Below are 19,081 nucleotides of genomic sequence, written 5' to 3' on the forward strand. Positions count from 1 at the left end.
TCTATCGCCAATACAAATAAAGCAGGTGATAGTGGACAACCTTGTCTAGTTGACCTTTTTAACTGGAATGGTGTTGAAATTTGAGAGTTTGTCACTACTTTAGCTTTAGGGTTAGAATTTAAAGTTTTAATCCAATTTATAAAAGATGTTCCTAACCCATATTTTTCTAGTACTTTAAATAAAAAAATCCCATTCTAATCTATCAAATGCTTTTTCTGCATCCAAAGCTACTACTATACTCTTCTCATCCCTTTTTTGTGCCAAATGAATTATACTGAGTAGCCGGGTTACATTATCTGCCAATTGTCTATTTTTAATAAATCCTGTTTGATCCATATGTATTAATTTTGGTAAATATTTAGATAATCTATTCGATAAAATTTTTGCTATTATTTTATAATCCGTATTCAATAAAGAAATAGGCCTGTATGATGTTGGTTTCATAGGATCTCTGTCTTTTTTTGGCAATACTATTACAATTGCTGTTGAAAAAGATTCTGAAAGTTTATGGATTTTTTCTGCTTGACGTATTAGTTCCATAAAAAGAGGAAATAATAAATCTTTAAATTTTTTTATCAAATTCATGTGGAAAACCATCTTCTCCTGGAGATTTATTACTTTGGAGTGATCCTAAAGCTTCTTCAACTTCTTTTAATGTAAAAGGCATATCTAATCCCTTCTGTTCTTCCAAATTCAATTTTGGAAGAGAAACTTGTGATAAAAACCTTTCTATCTCGTTAACATCATTTTGGGATTCTGATTGATATATTTCAGAATAGAAATTTTTAAAGGTTTCATTTATTTCAAGAGGTTTATAAGATATTTTATTTGCCCTTGTTCTAATTGCATTTATTGTTTTGGAAGCTTGTTCTGTTTTCAACTGCCAGGCAAGAATTTTATGTGCTCTCTCACCTAACTCATAATACCTTTGTTTAGTTCTTATAATTGCTTTTTCCGTTCTATATGTCTGAAGCGTATTATATTGTAACTTCTTATTGACAAGTTGTTTTCGTTTTTCTTCTGACATATATCTTTGAGATTCTTTTTCTAATTTTGTAATCTCTTTTTCCAATTGATCTAGTTCTGCCATATATTCTTTCTTAATTTTAGACATATAACTTATTATCTGGCCCCTAAGATATGCTTTCATCTCATCCCATAATATAAATTTATCATCCACTGAATGAAAATTTGTATCCAAAAAAAATTGAATCTGTTTTTTCATAAAATCACAAAAATCTTGACGTTTTAATAACGTTGAATTAAATCTCCATCTATAAGCCACTTCTTCCTTATCAGCCATTATTATTGTCATTAATAAAGGGGAATGATCTGATAATATTCTTGCTTTATATTCCATATTTTTCACTCTGTGTTGAATATGCATTGTTAATAGAAACAAATCTATCCTTGAAAAAGTTTTATGTCTATGGGAGTAGAACGAATAGTCTCTTTCTTTAGGATTGATTCTTCTCCATATATCAATCAGATTTAAATCCTTCATCAATGATTAAGTTAAATTTACTACCTGCGATTTTATAACAGCCTTGGTTGATCTATCTAAGACTGGGTCTAAGCAAAAATTAAAATCTCCTCCAATTAATATTTTTTCATGCGCATCCGCCAAATTCAGAAAAGCTTCTTGTATGAATTTTGCATCATTTTCATTTGGTGCATAAATATTCATAAAAGTCCATAGTTCAGAAAAAAGTTGACAACATATAATCACATATCTCCCCGCAGAATCAGTTATTACATTTTGTATTCTAATTGGTAATGTTTTATTGATCAATATTGCTACTCCCCTCGCTTTTGAATTAAATGAAGCCGCAACAACACTACCCACCCAATCTCTCTTTAGTTTCTGATGTTCTGTTTCCGTTAGGTGCGTTTCCTGTAAAAAAGCTAAATCTATCTTCATTTTTTTAATATATGTTAAGATTCTTTTTCTTTTCACTGGTCCATTAAGCCCATTAACATTAAAACTCAAAAAATTCAATAAATTAGTCATTATTCTTAACAAAGTTACTCCAATCTAAAACATTATTTATCTTCTCAACTCTCATAGTTCCTTGGGGAATCTCTTTAAACTTCACCATGTTGCTATGTGTCTCCCTCCCAACCTTCCAGGCAGAAAGAAAAAAGAAGATAGAAAAAAAAAGAAAAAACAAAATACCCCCCCACTAATGTTGTGAATGAAAGGATACACAACACTACCCCCCTCCATTTTACGGGTCGTGGCAAAAGCCATGCTTGCACACATGACTAGCGTAGCAATCGATCAGTGCTTCTTCCAGCTCCCCCGCAACAAAAAAAACATATATATATATATAGACAAAATTAGTATTACTATTCCCAACTAATATTCCTCCAGTTTTAACCTTTCTTACCCCCCCCCGTATAATTAATAATATATTTATACATTCATCCAGCTTCAAAAATCCAACAAGTCCATTCTTTAACCCAATCTTCATCTTCAATCTATCTCGCTCTCCTGGGTTTGTTCTTGTATATGGTGAATATTCAGAGAATCTCGCACAAACTGCTCTGCTTTCTGGTAGTCATCAAAAAATCTCTTTTCTCCACCAGGCAAAAAAATCTTCAAGGTTGCAGGATAACGCAGTGTAAATTGATAACCATGATCCCATAGGGTTTTTTTCACTGGGTTAAATTTCTTCCTTCTCTTCAAAAGTTCGTAACTTATATCAGGGTAGAAAAAAACTTTGTTCCCTTTAATTATCAATGGCCCTTTTCTATCTTTGGCAGCTCGAGCAGCTGCCTGTAGAATCCTTTCCTTGTCTTGAAATCTTAAGAATTTTATTAAAATCGATCGTGGATATTGGTCATCTTTTGGTTTTGGTCTTAAAGCTCTATGTGCCCGCTCAATTTCAATTGGTTGAACCTCCTCTTCCATTTGCAAAACATCCGGGATCCATCTTTGAAAAAATTCTATTGGTTTATCTCCCTCCGTACCTTCTTTAAGACCAACAATTTTAATATTATTACGTCTACTAAAATTTTCCAACATGTCCACTTTCTCCAACAGTCGGTTTCTTTCCGAATTCCAGACAAGCAGATCATTTTCTGTTTTTTCCACTCTATCATTCATATGCCCCATTGCTCTTTCCACCTTCTGAAGCTTCTTATCCATTTTGTCCTGTCTTGCCATAACTTTATCATAGCACATCTTCATATCTCTAATCTCTTCTCTTACTTTTCTTAATTCAGCTGTTAACTGCAATATAGCCTCTCTCATATCTCTATCATCTCCTTTATTTCCAATCGCTTCCAATTCTTCCTCCTCTTCTTCATCTGTGTTCTCTGCAGAATCCAATTCTGACTCTGAGTCATTTTCAATTGCAGTGGCTGTCGGTTCTTGTAGTTTGCGTTGTGTCGATTTGCGCATGCGCATTTCCAGTGTCTTCTTCGAAGAAGCCGTTACCACCGCCATTGCTCCCTGTTCTACCGAAGGAGATCCAACCTGAGTCCGAGGCTCCATCGTTGCAGTAGGCCCTTTTTTCTTCCCGTCTCGCGGCTGCTTCGCAACAGTAGACTTCTTTTGTTGCGATTTAGGAGGCATATCGTAAAGTAGTCTTACAAAGTTTATAAATAGTTTTCAGAAAATATTTACTAACTTTGTTTTGTTTAAACGGTATTTACTGATTTGTTGCGGGAGAGCTGGATTTACACGTCTCAATCCCACGTCATCACGTGACGCCCCCCCCATGTTCCAGCTTCTAATCCATGTCTAGAATATATTGTTTTTATGAGGTGTCTTCCAGCTACGTATGATCACATTGGTTTAGCATGCCATGTGTTCTCTGGCAAATATTTAAACCACATAGTTAGTTTTATCTATGAATAAGATTATGAGGCTGTCTACTATATTTAACAAACTACCATAACATCTGCTGTAAATGATAAAATGGGTGATTCTTATGTAAGTAAATCATTCAGAAGATTAATTGCAATTGTAGATTTAGAGGTCATAAAGTCTGCTTGAAAGTGTTTCCTAAACACTACATTTTACAGGATATATTTCTTTTTCTTACCTTTTGTTCAAAAACTTAATCAGGAATGAATATCACTACAATACAATTTGCTTATTTTTGAAACTAATTGCTCCAATGATCCTTTATTTTGATACACATTACGAATTAACATTCTTAGTCATTCCTCTTTACAGCTCTCACAAGAACTTTGCCATTTAGGTGAACAAGTGCTTAATCTTATTTCATTCTGTGTTAAGAGGGTTAATCATTCAGTCAGATTCCCTTACTGAAGTGATAAGGAATGAGTCAGGTTATCTTTGCTGTCCTTTCATTTTGTTTCTTTTGCCCTTTAGTTCACAGTTTCCTCTTTCGTTTTCTGTGTCCTTTGACTTGAGCAATGGAGAACACTGAGGAAATATCAGAGAGAAGCAACAGAGTCAAGCATTTTTTCTCCAATGTGATAGAGAAAGCCAAACTAAGAGAATGTTTGACATGGTAAGTATGTGAAAGTTTAACTTAAATTTCTCAATATCGTGTTCTCAATTGACAGAAAAATAATGCAACATGATCCAACTATTCCAAGTATTCTATAGTTTAAAACAGAAGTTTTCTGTGTCTATTATTGTTAGAAATGAAAACAGCTAAATTTTAGCTATTCAACCTAAAAAGTATTCTGTTCACTTAAAATCACTTTTCATTTGCATTCTCGTTGTTAATTACAATATTACAAATCTTTGCCAACCTTTCAGTCGCAGACATATTTGTCCATTATGACATTGTTAGGAATAACTTTTCCCAAGCACTTATGAGGGAACGGTTTCAATTTTAGGCTGAAAACATCCTCAGTTATATTGTGTACCGCAGTCCCTTTGAAAAGGAGAATAGGTGAAGATCAGATCTGGTTACACATATCTTTTTTCCATGAAGCATACATCATTATTAGAATCACCTAATGCCACAGTTTGTAGCTCTTGTCAGCACACCTCTTGCTCCCTTGGTCACCATCAAACCAAGGGCAAGTCAAGTCAAGTCAAGTTTATTGCCATTTAACTATATACATGTATACCATCAAATGAGACAGTGTTTCCCCAGACCAGGGTGTAAAGCCCAGTAGTACACACAACACACAATAACTTAGGAAAATAAGGATAAAATCTACAGATGGATTACACATAAATAAACAAAGTAAAGTGCATAAATTAAATATTGTCAGGTACGGAACAGATTAACTGGTGACACTTCGATGCGATGTGGCAGGGAGTGCAGAAGCCTAATGGCCTGAGGGAAGAAACTGTTTCCCATCCTGACCGTCCTTGTCTTTATACATCAGAGGCTCCTGTCTCTTGGTAGAAATTCAAAGAGGATGCTGGATGGATGGGTGGGATCCTTGATAATACTCAGGGTCCTGCATATGCAGCACTCCTGATAAATGTCCTGATGGATAGTAGGGAGACCCCTATGATGCTTTCAGCCATTCTCGCAGTTCTTTGTTGGGACTTCTGGTCTGATGCTTGGCTGCTCCCACACTAGATGGAGGTGCAGCTTGTCAGGATGCTCTTAATGGTGCTCCTGTAAAATTCAGTTAAGATGGTGGTGGGAGTGGGGGGAGTGGGTGGAGCCTTGCTTGCCTCAATCTCCTTAGGAAGTGGAGACGCTGCTCTACCTTCTTGTTCAGGGAGCTGATCTTGAGGGACCAGGTGAGGTCATCCATGATGAGAACTCCTTGATAAGTGGAGCTATCAGATGTGTTAGAATGGGGACACAACTCATGAAGGTTCTATACAGTATTATCAACATGCTTGTTACCTAACACCACAGACTATAAATAGATATAAATACTCAGCTGATCAGGCAGCATCTGCAGATAGAAAGCAGAATTAATATTTCAGGTCAACGATCTTTTACCAGAGGCTTTGAAAGCCAGTGAGAATGAACGTAGATAATTCAGTCACTGTGAGCATCCTTGCTTCCATCCATGGTGAAGCCCGGCAAGGTACAGGCCAAAATGATTCAGTTATCCTAGAAAAACATAAATGTTGGTCATCATCTCTATGCCCTAAGTCCAACTAATTTGTTTCACTCTACCTGACGATAATAGGCAGCTGGCTTCATCAAACATGTCATCCAATTCATCTGAAAACCCATTGATCAGGATGAAGTGGATCCCCTCATTATACAATTCCTTTCCCAACATGGTGGAAAATTGTGCAGCAAAGAGCCCTATCATAACAATGACAAATCTGATCAAATGTTATCCTGTCTGGCTTTTCCCAATTATTAACAAAAGCAGCCAGCAGAGCCATGACATGACATTGCTCAGCTGAAACAGTTCTTGCCCTCCAAATATGACAGGCTGAATACCGAGGCTTTGGGCCAACACCGGGGATTTGGATCTAAGAACTCAATTTGGTTCAGAATGCTGTTGTTGTGCTCCATTCTATTGTTCGCATGATTTGTGTTTTTTTTCTCTTTTTCTCTGCATATTGGGGGGTTGGTCTTTATTTTTGTTTATTGGGTACTTTTGGGTATTTTGCTTTGTGGCGCTGGTAAGTAGACAAACCTCAAGGTTGTATCGTTTATACATTCTTTGATAATAAAAGTACTTTGAATCTTTGAAGCTTTGATGACCAATTTTCTTCCTTCGGAATGATCTGATTCTAAACTTCTTCACAATCTCAACCCCGACACTTAATTATTCATATTACAGAACATGGGTAGGACAGACACATTCAGCATTTATTCTCCTTCTCTATTTGCCTTTGTGAAGGTAGTAGCGATCTGGCTTCTTGAATTAATGCTGAAGGAACTCCAAGAATAGGATTAGGCAAGGAGTTCCAAGACATTTCCCTCATAATGATGAATACATTTCATGGTTTCATCATTATGGTTTCAAATATGCATAATTTATGATCAGAATAGAATATTGGAGATGGTATTACTATTTCTTAATAGCATTGTACGGAACATATGCTTGGGATGTGCAATCAACACTTGGCTAATTGCTACTGTAGACGATACTTACTGTCACTGTGCTGCTCTGTGTGAGAGAGCATGAATTTTTAAGGGAAGTGTACAGTGTCAAATCAAGTAAGACAAAGGAGAATGTGGATGTTGAAATCTGGAGAAGCTGGGAGGTGATAGTTGGAGGCAACTAAGGACTGAAGATGATGGAATCTGACAGGGGAGGAAGGTGGATCATGGAATCAAGTAAGGGAGATGGGAACAGTGAATGAGGGGAACCAGTGGAGGGAGTGTGTGGATGATGGGCAGATGGAGAAGATGGAGGAGGGGAAGAAAGAAGGTGATGGATTTTAGGAAGAACTGGGTAGATGAGGAGGAGAGAGAAAAAGTACGGAGGGGGAACAGTTCACCTGAAATTGGAGAATTCAAAGTTCGTTCCACAAGATAGTAGACTTTTATCAGTTCTGTTGTCAGTTCCGCTTTCACCTCTCCTCATGTGAGTCCCCCTGTTGCTTGCTAGTTCTTACCACAACCCTTACTTTCACATTTTCATATTGGTTATCTCCTTTCGGTCTTTCAGTCCACATGAAAGATCTCAACACGAAAGGTCCACTGTCCATTTCCCTCCACAGATACTGCCTGATACTGTTGGTTTCCTCCAGCATTTTGTTTGTGCTTTCTTTATACTGAATGGCAGAATTACATTCATGCAGGCAAGTGGAGATGATTCCATCACACACCTGACAATCAAATTAAACAGTTTGCTTGATTGGCACCTTTGTCAGACATCAAACTTGTAGCTTCCAACTGGCCATACATGGTATATAAAATTTTGAAAAACTTTTGCGTCAATATTCTAGACCAGGGGTCGGCAACCTTTTTGCCTCTGTGGGCCGGATCGCATATTAATGAGCGGACGGTGGGCCAGATAAATGCCATAAAAAAACTTTAAATATGGGAATTATCCATTTAAATACATCTAGTTATGTTTTGCCTCGAATTAATGAATAACGCATGCTAGAAAATCATTTGTGTTTAACCAAGGATGCCAATTAGTAATCAAATAACTCAGTTTAGTTGCAATTTATTTCAGTCAAGGCATCTTTTGAATCTATTAAAAGGACACAAAGAATCTTTAAACATAAGATGTATGAACATATTGCATTGAATGGTGGTAACTTAAGTATAATAAAAAAAAATTTCTAATGCAAACAGTCGATAGATCAATCTGAAACTTGATGCTGTTTGTTGCTTGAAAGCTTCTCAATATTGGGTGTCAGACTTGTTGATGCCAAGAGCAAGACATTACCCAGATGGGTATTAGTCAATCTTGTTTTCAAATGGTTCTTGGTGTGCTTCGTTTTTGAAAATAATTGTTCACACAGAAAAGTGCTGCCAAACAATGATGCCATCTTTTTTGCATGGTCCACTAAGTTAGAATACTTCCCACCTGGGTGAATATATTTTCTATAGAAGTCAAGCACTGACACATCTTCAGAATGAAATTTCTATCTCAATATGTCATCACACTGCATCTCAATCAATTCCATTTGAAAAATTTCTGATGCAGTGTCCACTTCCACATCAAATGGAGTAGCAAGCAGCTTGGACTCATTTGCATGCAAGCAAAAATCAGCAAAACGAGATGAAAACTCTTTTCTCAATTCTTGGACCATATTCACAAAAATGCCCGGATCTTGTGCTTTACCTTTTTGAAAAGTGGGAAAATGTGCACAATTTCCTTTTTGAAGCTGGTACTCCCACAATTGCAGCTTTCTTTCAAAGGCCACAATATGACCATACATCTCATGCATCAGCTGATTTTTTCCTTGAAGTTGTTTTCAGACTTCGTAGCTGGCACGGGTATTTCCTTCAGTTTCACTGCTTTTCTTGGCAAAAAAAATGACGTTTGTTTTCCGAAACTAGCCTTCAATCGCTCAACTTCATCTTTCCTTGCTTGCCCAGTGAACTTGTTAAAATTTCCACTATGGCGGGTCTCGTAATGTCGCCTGATATTTACCACCTTCTTCACAGCAACGTTTTCTAGGCAAGTGAGACAAACTAGTTTCCCATCTTGCTCGATGTAGAAGTATCATAGTGTCCAAGTGTCTTGGAAATTTCAGCACTCAGTGTCTACCTTCCTGTGTTTTGCATTCATTGCCATTGGAATTTTTTTCTTCGATTTTTTTTCGAAACGTGAGTTATTCAACAAATATCGTAGCACATGTAAATATCTGTGTAAGGGGTTTCTTCTTTTATGTTACTGCTAAGGTGAATAAAATAGCTTCTCTGTGATGTTAACTGCTGAGACAGTGGTTCTCTCTCTAGCAGCTTGTTTTGGGTTATAATTACTGATAACGAGAATTGTATTCATTTGCTAACCAATTGGGATAGATGTTATTCTTTCTTGTGTGTGTGTAAGCTATTGCTTTTGCGGGCTTTGGGGCAGAAGGCGCGATGGGGACAGAGAGAGGAGACGCGATGCTGTAAGCTGGGCAACGGAACGGACCCTGAGTGGGAGTCCAAGGCCCAGGGTCTTCGGCGAGGAGAGGAGACAAGGACAAACTCGTGCGGAGCATCTTGTCGACCACCATGGTTGGTTCCAGGCGGCGGGTCGAGGAGGTCAGAGGAGATCGTAATCAAGGAAAGAGGACCCCGTTAATTGAGTTCCAATGGTTGTGCACGAAGTGGTTGAACTCTGATAAGTTTGGCGCCTTTTACTTTTCCTTTTGTATTGTATCTCTATTAATTACATAGTTCCAGTAAGATCTATAAATTGTATCCTGTAAATTGCACATGGTGTACTGTTATTTGGCGGGGTGGGGTACATCATACAGCATCTACACAAACTTGGTTACCTAGTTTGGCTGGGCCGAAGGCTGCTCCCTTTAGACGGAAGTGAGCTGAGTGAACCTGAGGTTTACCAGGGGGCTACATCTGGATACTTAGCGTGGATTTCTTGTTAAAACACAGTGATGCTGTTTCTGCTTACAAATTTGAACGATCTCATCTGAAAACCTACGCGTGCATGGCGAGTACCTAATGCATATTAATAAGGTAGTCTGCCTTCTTGTCATTGGTATATACCAGTGTTTGGTTTGGAACAAAATGGAACCTGGGGCCAGTGTAACAAGACACCAAGCATGTCCATCAGTGTGGTTGCGTGAAACACTCAGAATAAGAAAAAATAGATCGCGGGCTGGATAAGCATAGTATCCCAATATTTGCTCGCGGGCCATAGGTTGCCTGCCCCTGTTCTAAACTTACATTAACAATTCCTATCATTGAGGAGAGGAGCAGTAATGTCACTTTATCTCATGGCCAGAGAACTTTTGTCTGAGCCACCTATCTTCATGACTTTCATAAGCAACACCATTTTAATTGCTGGAATAAGGTCTTGGGATTCCAAACAATTTACAACAAGGAAAGCCACCACCATCTTCACAGAGCTTTCAAAACATAAACATTAAATGTGGTGGTGGAGTGTCACCAGCAGTTAGGAATAACTTTAAGAAATAATAGGTCTCCATGTTGTATTTACGAGTAAGAATGACTGAAAATGGAATATATACAGTACCTAACAAAATATCTTACATTTTTAATTCATTTCCATTCTATAGCAGATAAATTAACATAAATGTATGTTAGGATTAAAGGCTTTAAACTCTTTCCTGGTTGTGGAAAATATGCTGATTTTTGTATGTTACTCTTTGCCTCCACTTCGACAGCAGAGGTCAGGGTTTGAGAGTTGATGGGATCTATTAAAACAAAGGTACTTTCCTAACTCTGGTTATGCTTTTGACTTTTAGACTTTCCACTATCTAAGTACTAAAATTAACCTTTGAACAATTAAAATAAAATTAAAGATTTTCATCTTCTACTACATTATACAAACAGTTTTTTTGTATATTTTAACTGCTAAGAAAATAATGATATCATTAAGATGAAGCCATTAATCCTATTTTTTTTCCAAAATCCATGAAATTATTGCGGATGAGTGATTGAATTAACATATCAATTTATTACATTTGACGATTTGTCTGTGTGATCTATACATGTTCAAAGTGCACTCTTATCTTTGATTGAAGATTCCATTTATAGGTGAGACCAATGAAGTTAATTGAGAATTCAGATCTGCAGCAATTTTCAAAGTGAAATAGGAAGGGAAATTTTTCGAAGCACAGAAGTGTTCTTACTCATTAATGGTCAAAGTTTTTGAATTGCCAGTAGTGAGAGACAGCTGATGATCACACAGGAGACTCTGATCATTTCAATGGGGAAGTACAATTGTGAGGCTCACAAATAAGGGAGGACTGAGGTCAGCGTGGAGGGAGAAAAAACAGGAGATCATCAGAGGAAGAAAAATATTTCATGTTTTTCTGCAGGACATAATCTAATTTCAATGAAAAATAAGATGTAGGTTTCAACTGGAGAGCATATGAATTGCGCAAAGTTTGTGATTTTCATTTCAGATGACCTGTATACCTGATAAACTTGAGATGAAGGGTCCCACATATCTGAATGACGTCTAAAGACATTCACTGGCCTGTGCAGAAGGAGGTCGTCACAGCTCCTGTTGTCAGTTTTTAGGTGATGTATCCACTATTTGTGAAAGTCTCAGGCGGGGTGCTGGCAAGCCAGCTCAGGCAGGCTGGGTCCCCTTAAATCGATTATTTTCTTGGCTCTCCTTCAAGCATTGCCTCCTCTCCCATGACAAGAGTGGTCATAAATCCTTCGCCAAGCTCACCATCCTTGTGTGTCCCAGCTGCTTAACTTGAGCCAGAATGAACACCCCCCACTCAGCGATCTGCCAATTCGACCTAAATGACACATCCTACCCACCAGTCTGATAAGCCTACCTGATACAACCCAACATCCTTCAAATGCAGCACAATATCTCCTGCCTCCACAGCCACTGATTGTGTAGCCTCTTAGAATTCAATTCCAATGCATAGACAAACGCATTTTTATACATCAAGATATTTCCATTGAAACAATAAGTTACTTTGTTGAAATCTTGTTTTAACTCTTGTTTTACATTTTTATCTTTTTCAATTTCAAAGCAGGTTTCTGATGGAGTTTACTTTTTTCCTTGACTGTCTGAAGTAAAAACCTTACCTGTCCTAGGCTTGCATCTCGCAACCTGTTAGACATACCACATTTCCAGTCCACCTATTTAAAAAGGCTAAAGTTGTAGTGCAGTATCAAGGATCAAAGAGATGCCTATAATGCAGTTTTATAGGAAGGTAATTCCAGTCATTTTGTACTCTTTTTTTATTGGATGAGATCAGCCAAGCAGCTGTCAATTGGAAAACGTTTCAAATTCCTTACAGTGCTAGAGACCTGGTTTCAGTCTGACCTCATGGTGCTGACTGTGTGAAGTTTGCATGCTCCCTTGTGATTGTGTGGCTTTCCTCTAGGTGCTTTGGTTTCCTCCCACAATGCAAATTTGCATGGGATAATTGATCAACTGTAAGTTTCCCCTAGTGAGCAGGAGATTCCACGGGGAGTTGATGACAGTGTAGGAAGAAGTTTAAAAAATGGGATTAACGTAGGATTAGTGAAAGTGATTTTTTGGTGGTCACTATGTTCTCAATGGACTGATGGACCTGTTTCTGTGGTGTTTTTCTCTGTGACTATGACTATATTACTCTAAAAGCCACTGTACAACTTAAATTTTACTTTAAGATCTGTTCAGCCAGAGACATTCCTGTACATTTATTGGGGTTCATTGTTGCATCTTTCTCTATAACACTTACCGTACCTTACAAATTGACTTCAATGTGGCCAAATTACAATGTACTTACCAGAAATCTTGATCTGTTCTAGGAATCTGCTGAAGATTTTGCTCCTTGGTCAAGGATTATCCATGTTATTATGCGGAACTGCAGTCAGCAGTCAATACTTGGCAGATGTTTTTTCTGTCAACACTCCAATGCTTCAGAGCTTTATCAATTACGTTCTATTGTTCCTGGTTTACACTGGAATATTGGCTTTTAGACAGGGTAAGTTATGAACAAAATTAATTTATTTGAAGTGTTCAGAATCAGCAGAGCATTCAGAATAATACTAAAGTAATTGTAACCAAAGTTGAAGTGCTGTATTATTTTTTTTCCAATCAGGCAATGAAACTTTAGTACAAATACTGAAGGCAAAATGGTGGAAATATCTTCTGCTGGGACTCATTGATGTTGAAGCAAATTATATGGTAGTCAAAGCTTACCAGTATACAACATTAACAAGTGTTCAGGTACGCACCCAACCTTTTAACGTAGCCATATCCTATGTTTTCCTGTTTGGTGACTGTGGGTTAGTATGCAATTAACACTTATGTCTGTTTTTTTACTAAATCACATCCAGATGTAGTTTTACTGAATCTGAATAACAGTCTGACAGGTCATTCAGGTGGAGATCCCATGGCAGGGGTTTCTTAGGGCTAAAGGGCATTATATCTAAATCCTATCTGGTTACTCAATCATTGCGTGCATTTGACCATTTTCAACTATCCAGATTGGGAATACTGGAATATTTTTCCTATTTCAATGGTGAGGGAGTATTTTCACTGCCACCTTGGATAAGATTAGCATATTCAGTGCAGAGTAGGATTGACATTCCAGCAGTTCTACGTTTTTTGAGTTAGGAGCCCATTGTGCCATACACTTGGAAATTAAGGTGAAGATTAAGTTTATGGAGTTTTAAAAAATTGTAGCAGTAAGTCATATTGCCTACTTTCAAATAGTATGGCATTAGTATTTACAATTGCAATGAATGTACCGCTCAGAAACAAACCGGAGCCCAATTGGTCATTTGGAATGCTTTCATCTGGTTGAGGTTCTTGATTTTAGAATAAAAGTATACGTAGGATATAAAATATGAGAAAGCCCAAAAGTACATGTTCTGACCATATGTATTACCAATATGGAAAAGATAGAGACAAACATATCCTTGTAAAATAACACCTCCATAACCACAATGGTCACACATCAGGTCTGAGCAAGCGTAAGTCTATCTCAAAATCCTTACCTTCTTAAATCAGTGGATTGCCAAAAAAATGCAACATGAATCTCATCAGAAAATTGAAACTGATGGAAAACAAGTCTTTAGCAGGAAAAGCCTAACTTGGAATGACAAAGAAAGGATGTTTAGATATTATGCCAGTTATTGGATTTTAAGTGATTTAGACTGTGAATTAAAGTAGCGAGACCTTATACTTCCAGGTCTCAATGTGGGCAGACACATTGTATGTCACTTAGTTTCAATGTGACCTGATAGATTCAATGGGCACTGCTATTCAGTAGGACTAGAAAGAAGAAATGGTAAATGATAAATCACACATTCTCGGTAGGTTCTTCCAAGTCGATTGTTTATAAATGAACTATGTTAATCTGTGCTTGTTATCCATGTTTAGCTCCTAGATTGCTTTGTCATTCCTGTGGTAATGGTCCTATCATGGTTCATATTACATTCAAGATACAAAGCCATCCAGTTTGTAGCCGTTCTAATGTGTTTGCTGGGTGTTGGAATTATGGTTTGCGCAGATTTTCTGAGTTCAAAAGATCAAGGAACAGGTAAGACAAATCGATGCAGGAGGCCTGGCAATATGTAGAACTGTGTGAAATGTTTCATGTTGTGAACTGTTATTGCATGGGTACGAACTGAGTGAAGGGTTTCCAAGTCATAAGCATTTCCTACAATATATAAGTTATCTTATATTAAATACATTGCCCACCATATCTAACATACAGCTAAAACCCCAGGTAATTGGAGGGAAAAATTTTGAGAAATTCCTCTTGCCTCATTCAGTTGATCATGGTTAGTCTAGGAGTTGATTTTATGGCAATATTTATCACTTGTAAGAGGTGATCTCCACTCTAACCAGAAACAGACTGATGAAATCCAGAGAATCACTGATCGCTCTTTCAGCAGGCAGTCACTTCCGGAGTTCCACCCTATTGCGGTGCATGTAGTAAATATCATTTTGGCAATAGTAAATATGGAAGGTAATTAAAAAGGAAATGAAAAGGAGACAGTATAAATGGTTAAAGACGAGAAAGGTGTCATGCAGAGATATAAAGGTGAAAAAGGTTGCTCAGAGAAACAGTGGATAAGCTGTTGTATGATTTGAGTACTTTGCCATGATGCTTCCCAAATAAGAGGACTTTACCATGTCATGAGACGATATATCTTGCGTTTCTGAAGGCAATAGGGATAAAATTATGGAGGCATTGGCACATAGTTTTCCAAATCCTTAATGACCATAGTTCACAGCATGTCAGTATGTGATAATAATTAACCAATTTCACAAACTACCAAAGGACAGGAAGATTACAAAATGCTACATCCCTTGTTCAAAAGAAGGGAGAAAAATGAACCTGGTGGTTACAGACCAAGCAAGAAGCTGATGGAAACAGGAAAATAGCTTAAGATTCAGCACCTGCAGAAACTCTGGAGTTTATTTCCTAAAATTGCCTCTTGTGCAATTATTGACTAGTAAAGAAGAGCTATTGCAGGAGTTCCCAACCTGGGGTCCACAGAGCCCTTGGTTAATAATAGGAGTCCATGGCATTGAAAAGAATAGGAATTGCTGAGCTATTGAGCTTGTGCAGGGAAAACTGTATTTGGCCAAATTGTTGAATCTTTTAAGAAACCTACAGAGAGCGTATTGATGATGTTGCCACTAACATTGTATTCATGAATTTTAAATGGCTGCATGGGTGCAAAGTTAATAAGCATAGAAAGCAGAGAGTGTGATGATGCAGGAGCAATGCTATGACCAGTGCTGTTTTGGTATATATAACCTACTTATGGTTGTGGAACAGGATTTGATTTTGAAATTTCTAGTTGACACAAAGCAGAAAGTGCAGTAAGTAGTGAAGAAACTATTAAAAAAAGTCAGTAGTTCACAGACATATACATGCTAGGTGATATTCAAAAAGAAAAGAATAAAGTGTTAGTTTTTGGTAAGAAGTATGATAGGAGACTAGGCTTACTAAATGCACAATATTAAATAGATGTGACAATGGACACAATGTGCAAATTAAGAAAGCAATTGAAGCCATGGCACAAAAACAGGAAGCCTGCTGAAGATAACATTTTAATTCAATCCTGAAGTTTGGGGGGATCCCTAATCTCTGAGAGTGAAGATGTTTTGCAATGGTGGGGTTAAGATTGGTGGTGCAATAAATCTGTGGGAATAGTCAGTGGATTGAAAGCAAAATTCATATGTGGAAGCTTCTGGATTCTGACATGTCAACTGCAGTGGGGCAACCACATGTGAGCAGATCACATGCTCAACAACTTCGGAGTTCTACAGAAAGCTGAAGATATCCCATTTGCAGAGGTAATATAGAGTTTAAAATATTTAAATCAACCAGTGTTGGAGACAATGAGGGCTGTATACTTATCATATTTAATCTGAATAAGGCAAAGTTATGAATGTTCATATCTTTGCATCGAGAAAACCAGCATTGTAATGTAAATTTGGGCAGATTTTAAATTGTGAATGAGTTTGAGTAGTTGAAGAGAAGAAAGTCTCACTCTTAATTAGCTTGCAGGACTTCTATTGGGATGGCAATTCAAAATGCCAGAGAATTTTTTCCTTTGCCAGCCAGAGATCCAATCCAATTCCCAAAGCTTTGATCCAGAAACTGGGGGAGCATCATGTGACCTTAAGTGACACAAGTCAGTCTGCAGAGGTACCGCCAGTCATTTTCATCAAAGTTGTTCATTTACAGAGACCAAGTGCTACTCATGCCAGAAGGACACACTTGGCTATTCTGAACACAAGGTGAACGATACAGTGTTATTGATAAAGAAATACTGAAATGGAGAGACCAGCTTTCTCCAAAAGTAGTCACAAAGAGGGAATCTGCAAAATACTATAACCATGGCAGTTGATGCAGAATTCCTTTGTGTTGCATCTGTGATATAAAGTAGTGTGCTATGAAACAACAGGAGCTTAAATTCAAGTCCTGACTGACACACGTCACTGCGGAGAATGATATCTGTGTTCAAGCATTTCAGTCATCTATCCTTAGGAAGGAGCATGGTTGATCTTAAGGGTTATTCCAAGACATGTTTTGATGGTATTGGGACAGAAACAATGCAACAAGTTAGTTGTAGAAGCTTAAAGTCAGACATTCACTGCTGGGTTCCAAGTCAATTCAATGAGTGGTAGTTGACCTTGCAGGACATCAATGGAGCATCGGAACCGCTGAAGGTTCTTATCCCGAAGCATTAATTGTTTATCTATTTCCACGGATCAGGGTTTTTCTGTGGAACCCGAGGTCGCTAGGGGTTCCTCAAGAGATCGTGATTTAAAAAAAAATAAGCATAATTTTTTGTGAGCTTCGCGTGATGAGCGATGCTAGCGCTCGCAGTGGTGTGCGGTGACCGGGCAGCCCGCTAGCAATCTCGTTAGAGGTTTGTCAGCCCAATATAGCAGTGCGCTGTGGGACCGTGTTTATTTGGTTGAGTCCACTCAGTTTTTGACGTGAGATAGGGGAGGCCATTGATAATTGGTGAGCACTGTATTGCACGAAAGGAAGGATGGTAGGTTGATGGTGTGCACAGTACTGCACAGAGGGGGAGACAGTAAGCTGATGGTGAGTGTGAAGTGCATTTTCCAAGCATTGAATGGACTCACCCAACTTGGGCTGTGATGTCAGCCTCTCCCTGTGTTAAATATACAGGGGTACTTTATTAACCCCTGTGTTTCACAGACATGTCTGTTGGTCCAATGGCGTGATTCTTCAAGAGGAGGTGGGAGATGGAAGAGGAGGATTCTAGGCCTTGGCCTATGGACAATTCTGATAAGGTTACTGATGAAGAGTTACAGTCTTCTGAGTTTGAGAGAAGACAAAGAATCTTATGAGCTGCAGTCTGATCATGCACTCAAGGTGAGATTTAGTGACAAGTTCTGGATTGCTGTGAAAGAAGAGTATCCTGCCATTCATAAGAAAGCAATGAACATTTTGCTGCAGTCTTGAACTTCTTACATGTGTGAGCAAGCTTTTTCTTGGGTAACAAGCATCAAGAACAAGGATAGAAATCAACTCATTTCACTTGAAGGTGAAATCTGTGTGCGCTTATCTCAAGTTCAACCCGAAATTGCAGCAAAAAACAAGCACAGGTTTTATAAGCTAGGCCTATATTTGAGCTTGATCATGTCACTTAGTAAGAAAATTTTTTTTTTCAAAGTCTTGTATAAAATTGTATCTTAGGCTATATTTTTATTCACATTCTTTTGGCTAATGGTTTTTAGTAACTTTACTATTAAACATTGCCAATACATTTTCATGTTGTAAATAGCATTAACTAAAAACAATTTGCAACCTTTATTTAAGTTAAATTTACCGAGCCTACCTTTAGAAAAAATAAATCCCATTTTGGCTTAAGCCAGTTATTTAACAGGAGCATTATGTTTGCCTTAAGAGCTTTTAAAATTTATGAAAGAGAAAGAAAGAGATTTATTTCAAGAAAGGTAAGCTAAGCTTAACTTCCTGCTTTTTTTCAAAAAAGATTGACTAAAAATTCATTCTCTACTCAAAAGAGCATTGACAATTATTTTTGATTATTACATCTACAACTTACTGTGAACTGTAGATATGATAATTTTTACGCAGGGGGCCCTGAGGCCTGAAAATTATTTCAAGGATTCCTCCAGGACAAAAAGGATGAGAAAGGCTGCTATAGATGCTGACCGACCTGAGTTTGTCCAGTATTTTGCTTAATGAGCTTTTACCAGCCTCTTTCAGACAGACATCTGCTTTATCTCTCCTGTCCTTCACCCTATCAGAGATCTTCCTTTGTGTTCCGTTCACTATCCTCCCACCTTTCTCTGCAACTTACATTCACAGTATATTTAATAAAAGCTCTTTAATCTGAAGCAATTAACTGTTTCTTGTTCCATGGATGCTGCCTGCTCAGTATTTCCAACACTGTATTTTATTTCAGATTTTCAAAATTTACAGTCTTTTTTTCTTGTTGATTTATGTAGCTGCATCAGGTTTTCAGCCATTGCTCTATTTTAGATCTCACTCAGTCACCAAGATTTTCTTTATTTTTATGACACATTGAAATTGACAGTCTGTACCTCCCAGGAATCAGCCAGGGGAATCTTCATTGTA

The 19,081-nt window shown here is 37.7% G+C and overlaps 1 protein-coding gene across 3 annotated transcripts in view; it reads left to right on the top strand.

Moving 5' to 3' along the window:
• The window catches only part of LOC140200736 (solute carrier family 35 member F2-like), a 118,467-nt gene that overhangs the window by 63,705 nt on the left and 35,681 nt on the right, over nucleotides 1–19,081 (top strand). Inside the window, exons 1-5 of one of the 3 annotated variants that reach the window (XM_072264322.1) lie at nucleotides 4,403–4,487; nucleotides 11,426–11,543; nucleotides 12,783–12,958; nucleotides 13,076–13,203; nucleotides 14,362–14,521. In XM_072264322.1, coding sequence (XP_072120423.1) covers nucleotides 12,823–12,958; nucleotides 13,076–13,203; nucleotides 14,362–14,521 — 424 coding nt within the window. In that variant the 5' untranslated portion in view covers nucleotides 4,403–4,487; nucleotides 11,426–11,543; nucleotides 12,783–12,822. Of the gene's footprint in view, nucleotides 1–4,345; nucleotides 4,488–11,406; nucleotides 11,544–12,782; nucleotides 12,959–13,075; nucleotides 13,204–14,361; nucleotides 14,522–19,081 lie in introns of those variants that run through there. The other 2 variants (XM_072264323.1, XM_072264321.1) reach the window with 2 other exon arrangements.

The sequence above is a fragment of the Mobula birostris genome, chromosome 7, assembly GCF_030028105.1.
Source record: "Mobula birostris isolate sMobBir1 chromosome 7, sMobBir1.hap1, whole genome shotgun sequence".
Classification (NCBI taxonomy): Eukaryota; Metazoa; Chordata; class Chondrichthyes; order Myliobatiformes; family Myliobatidae; genus Mobula; species Mobula birostris.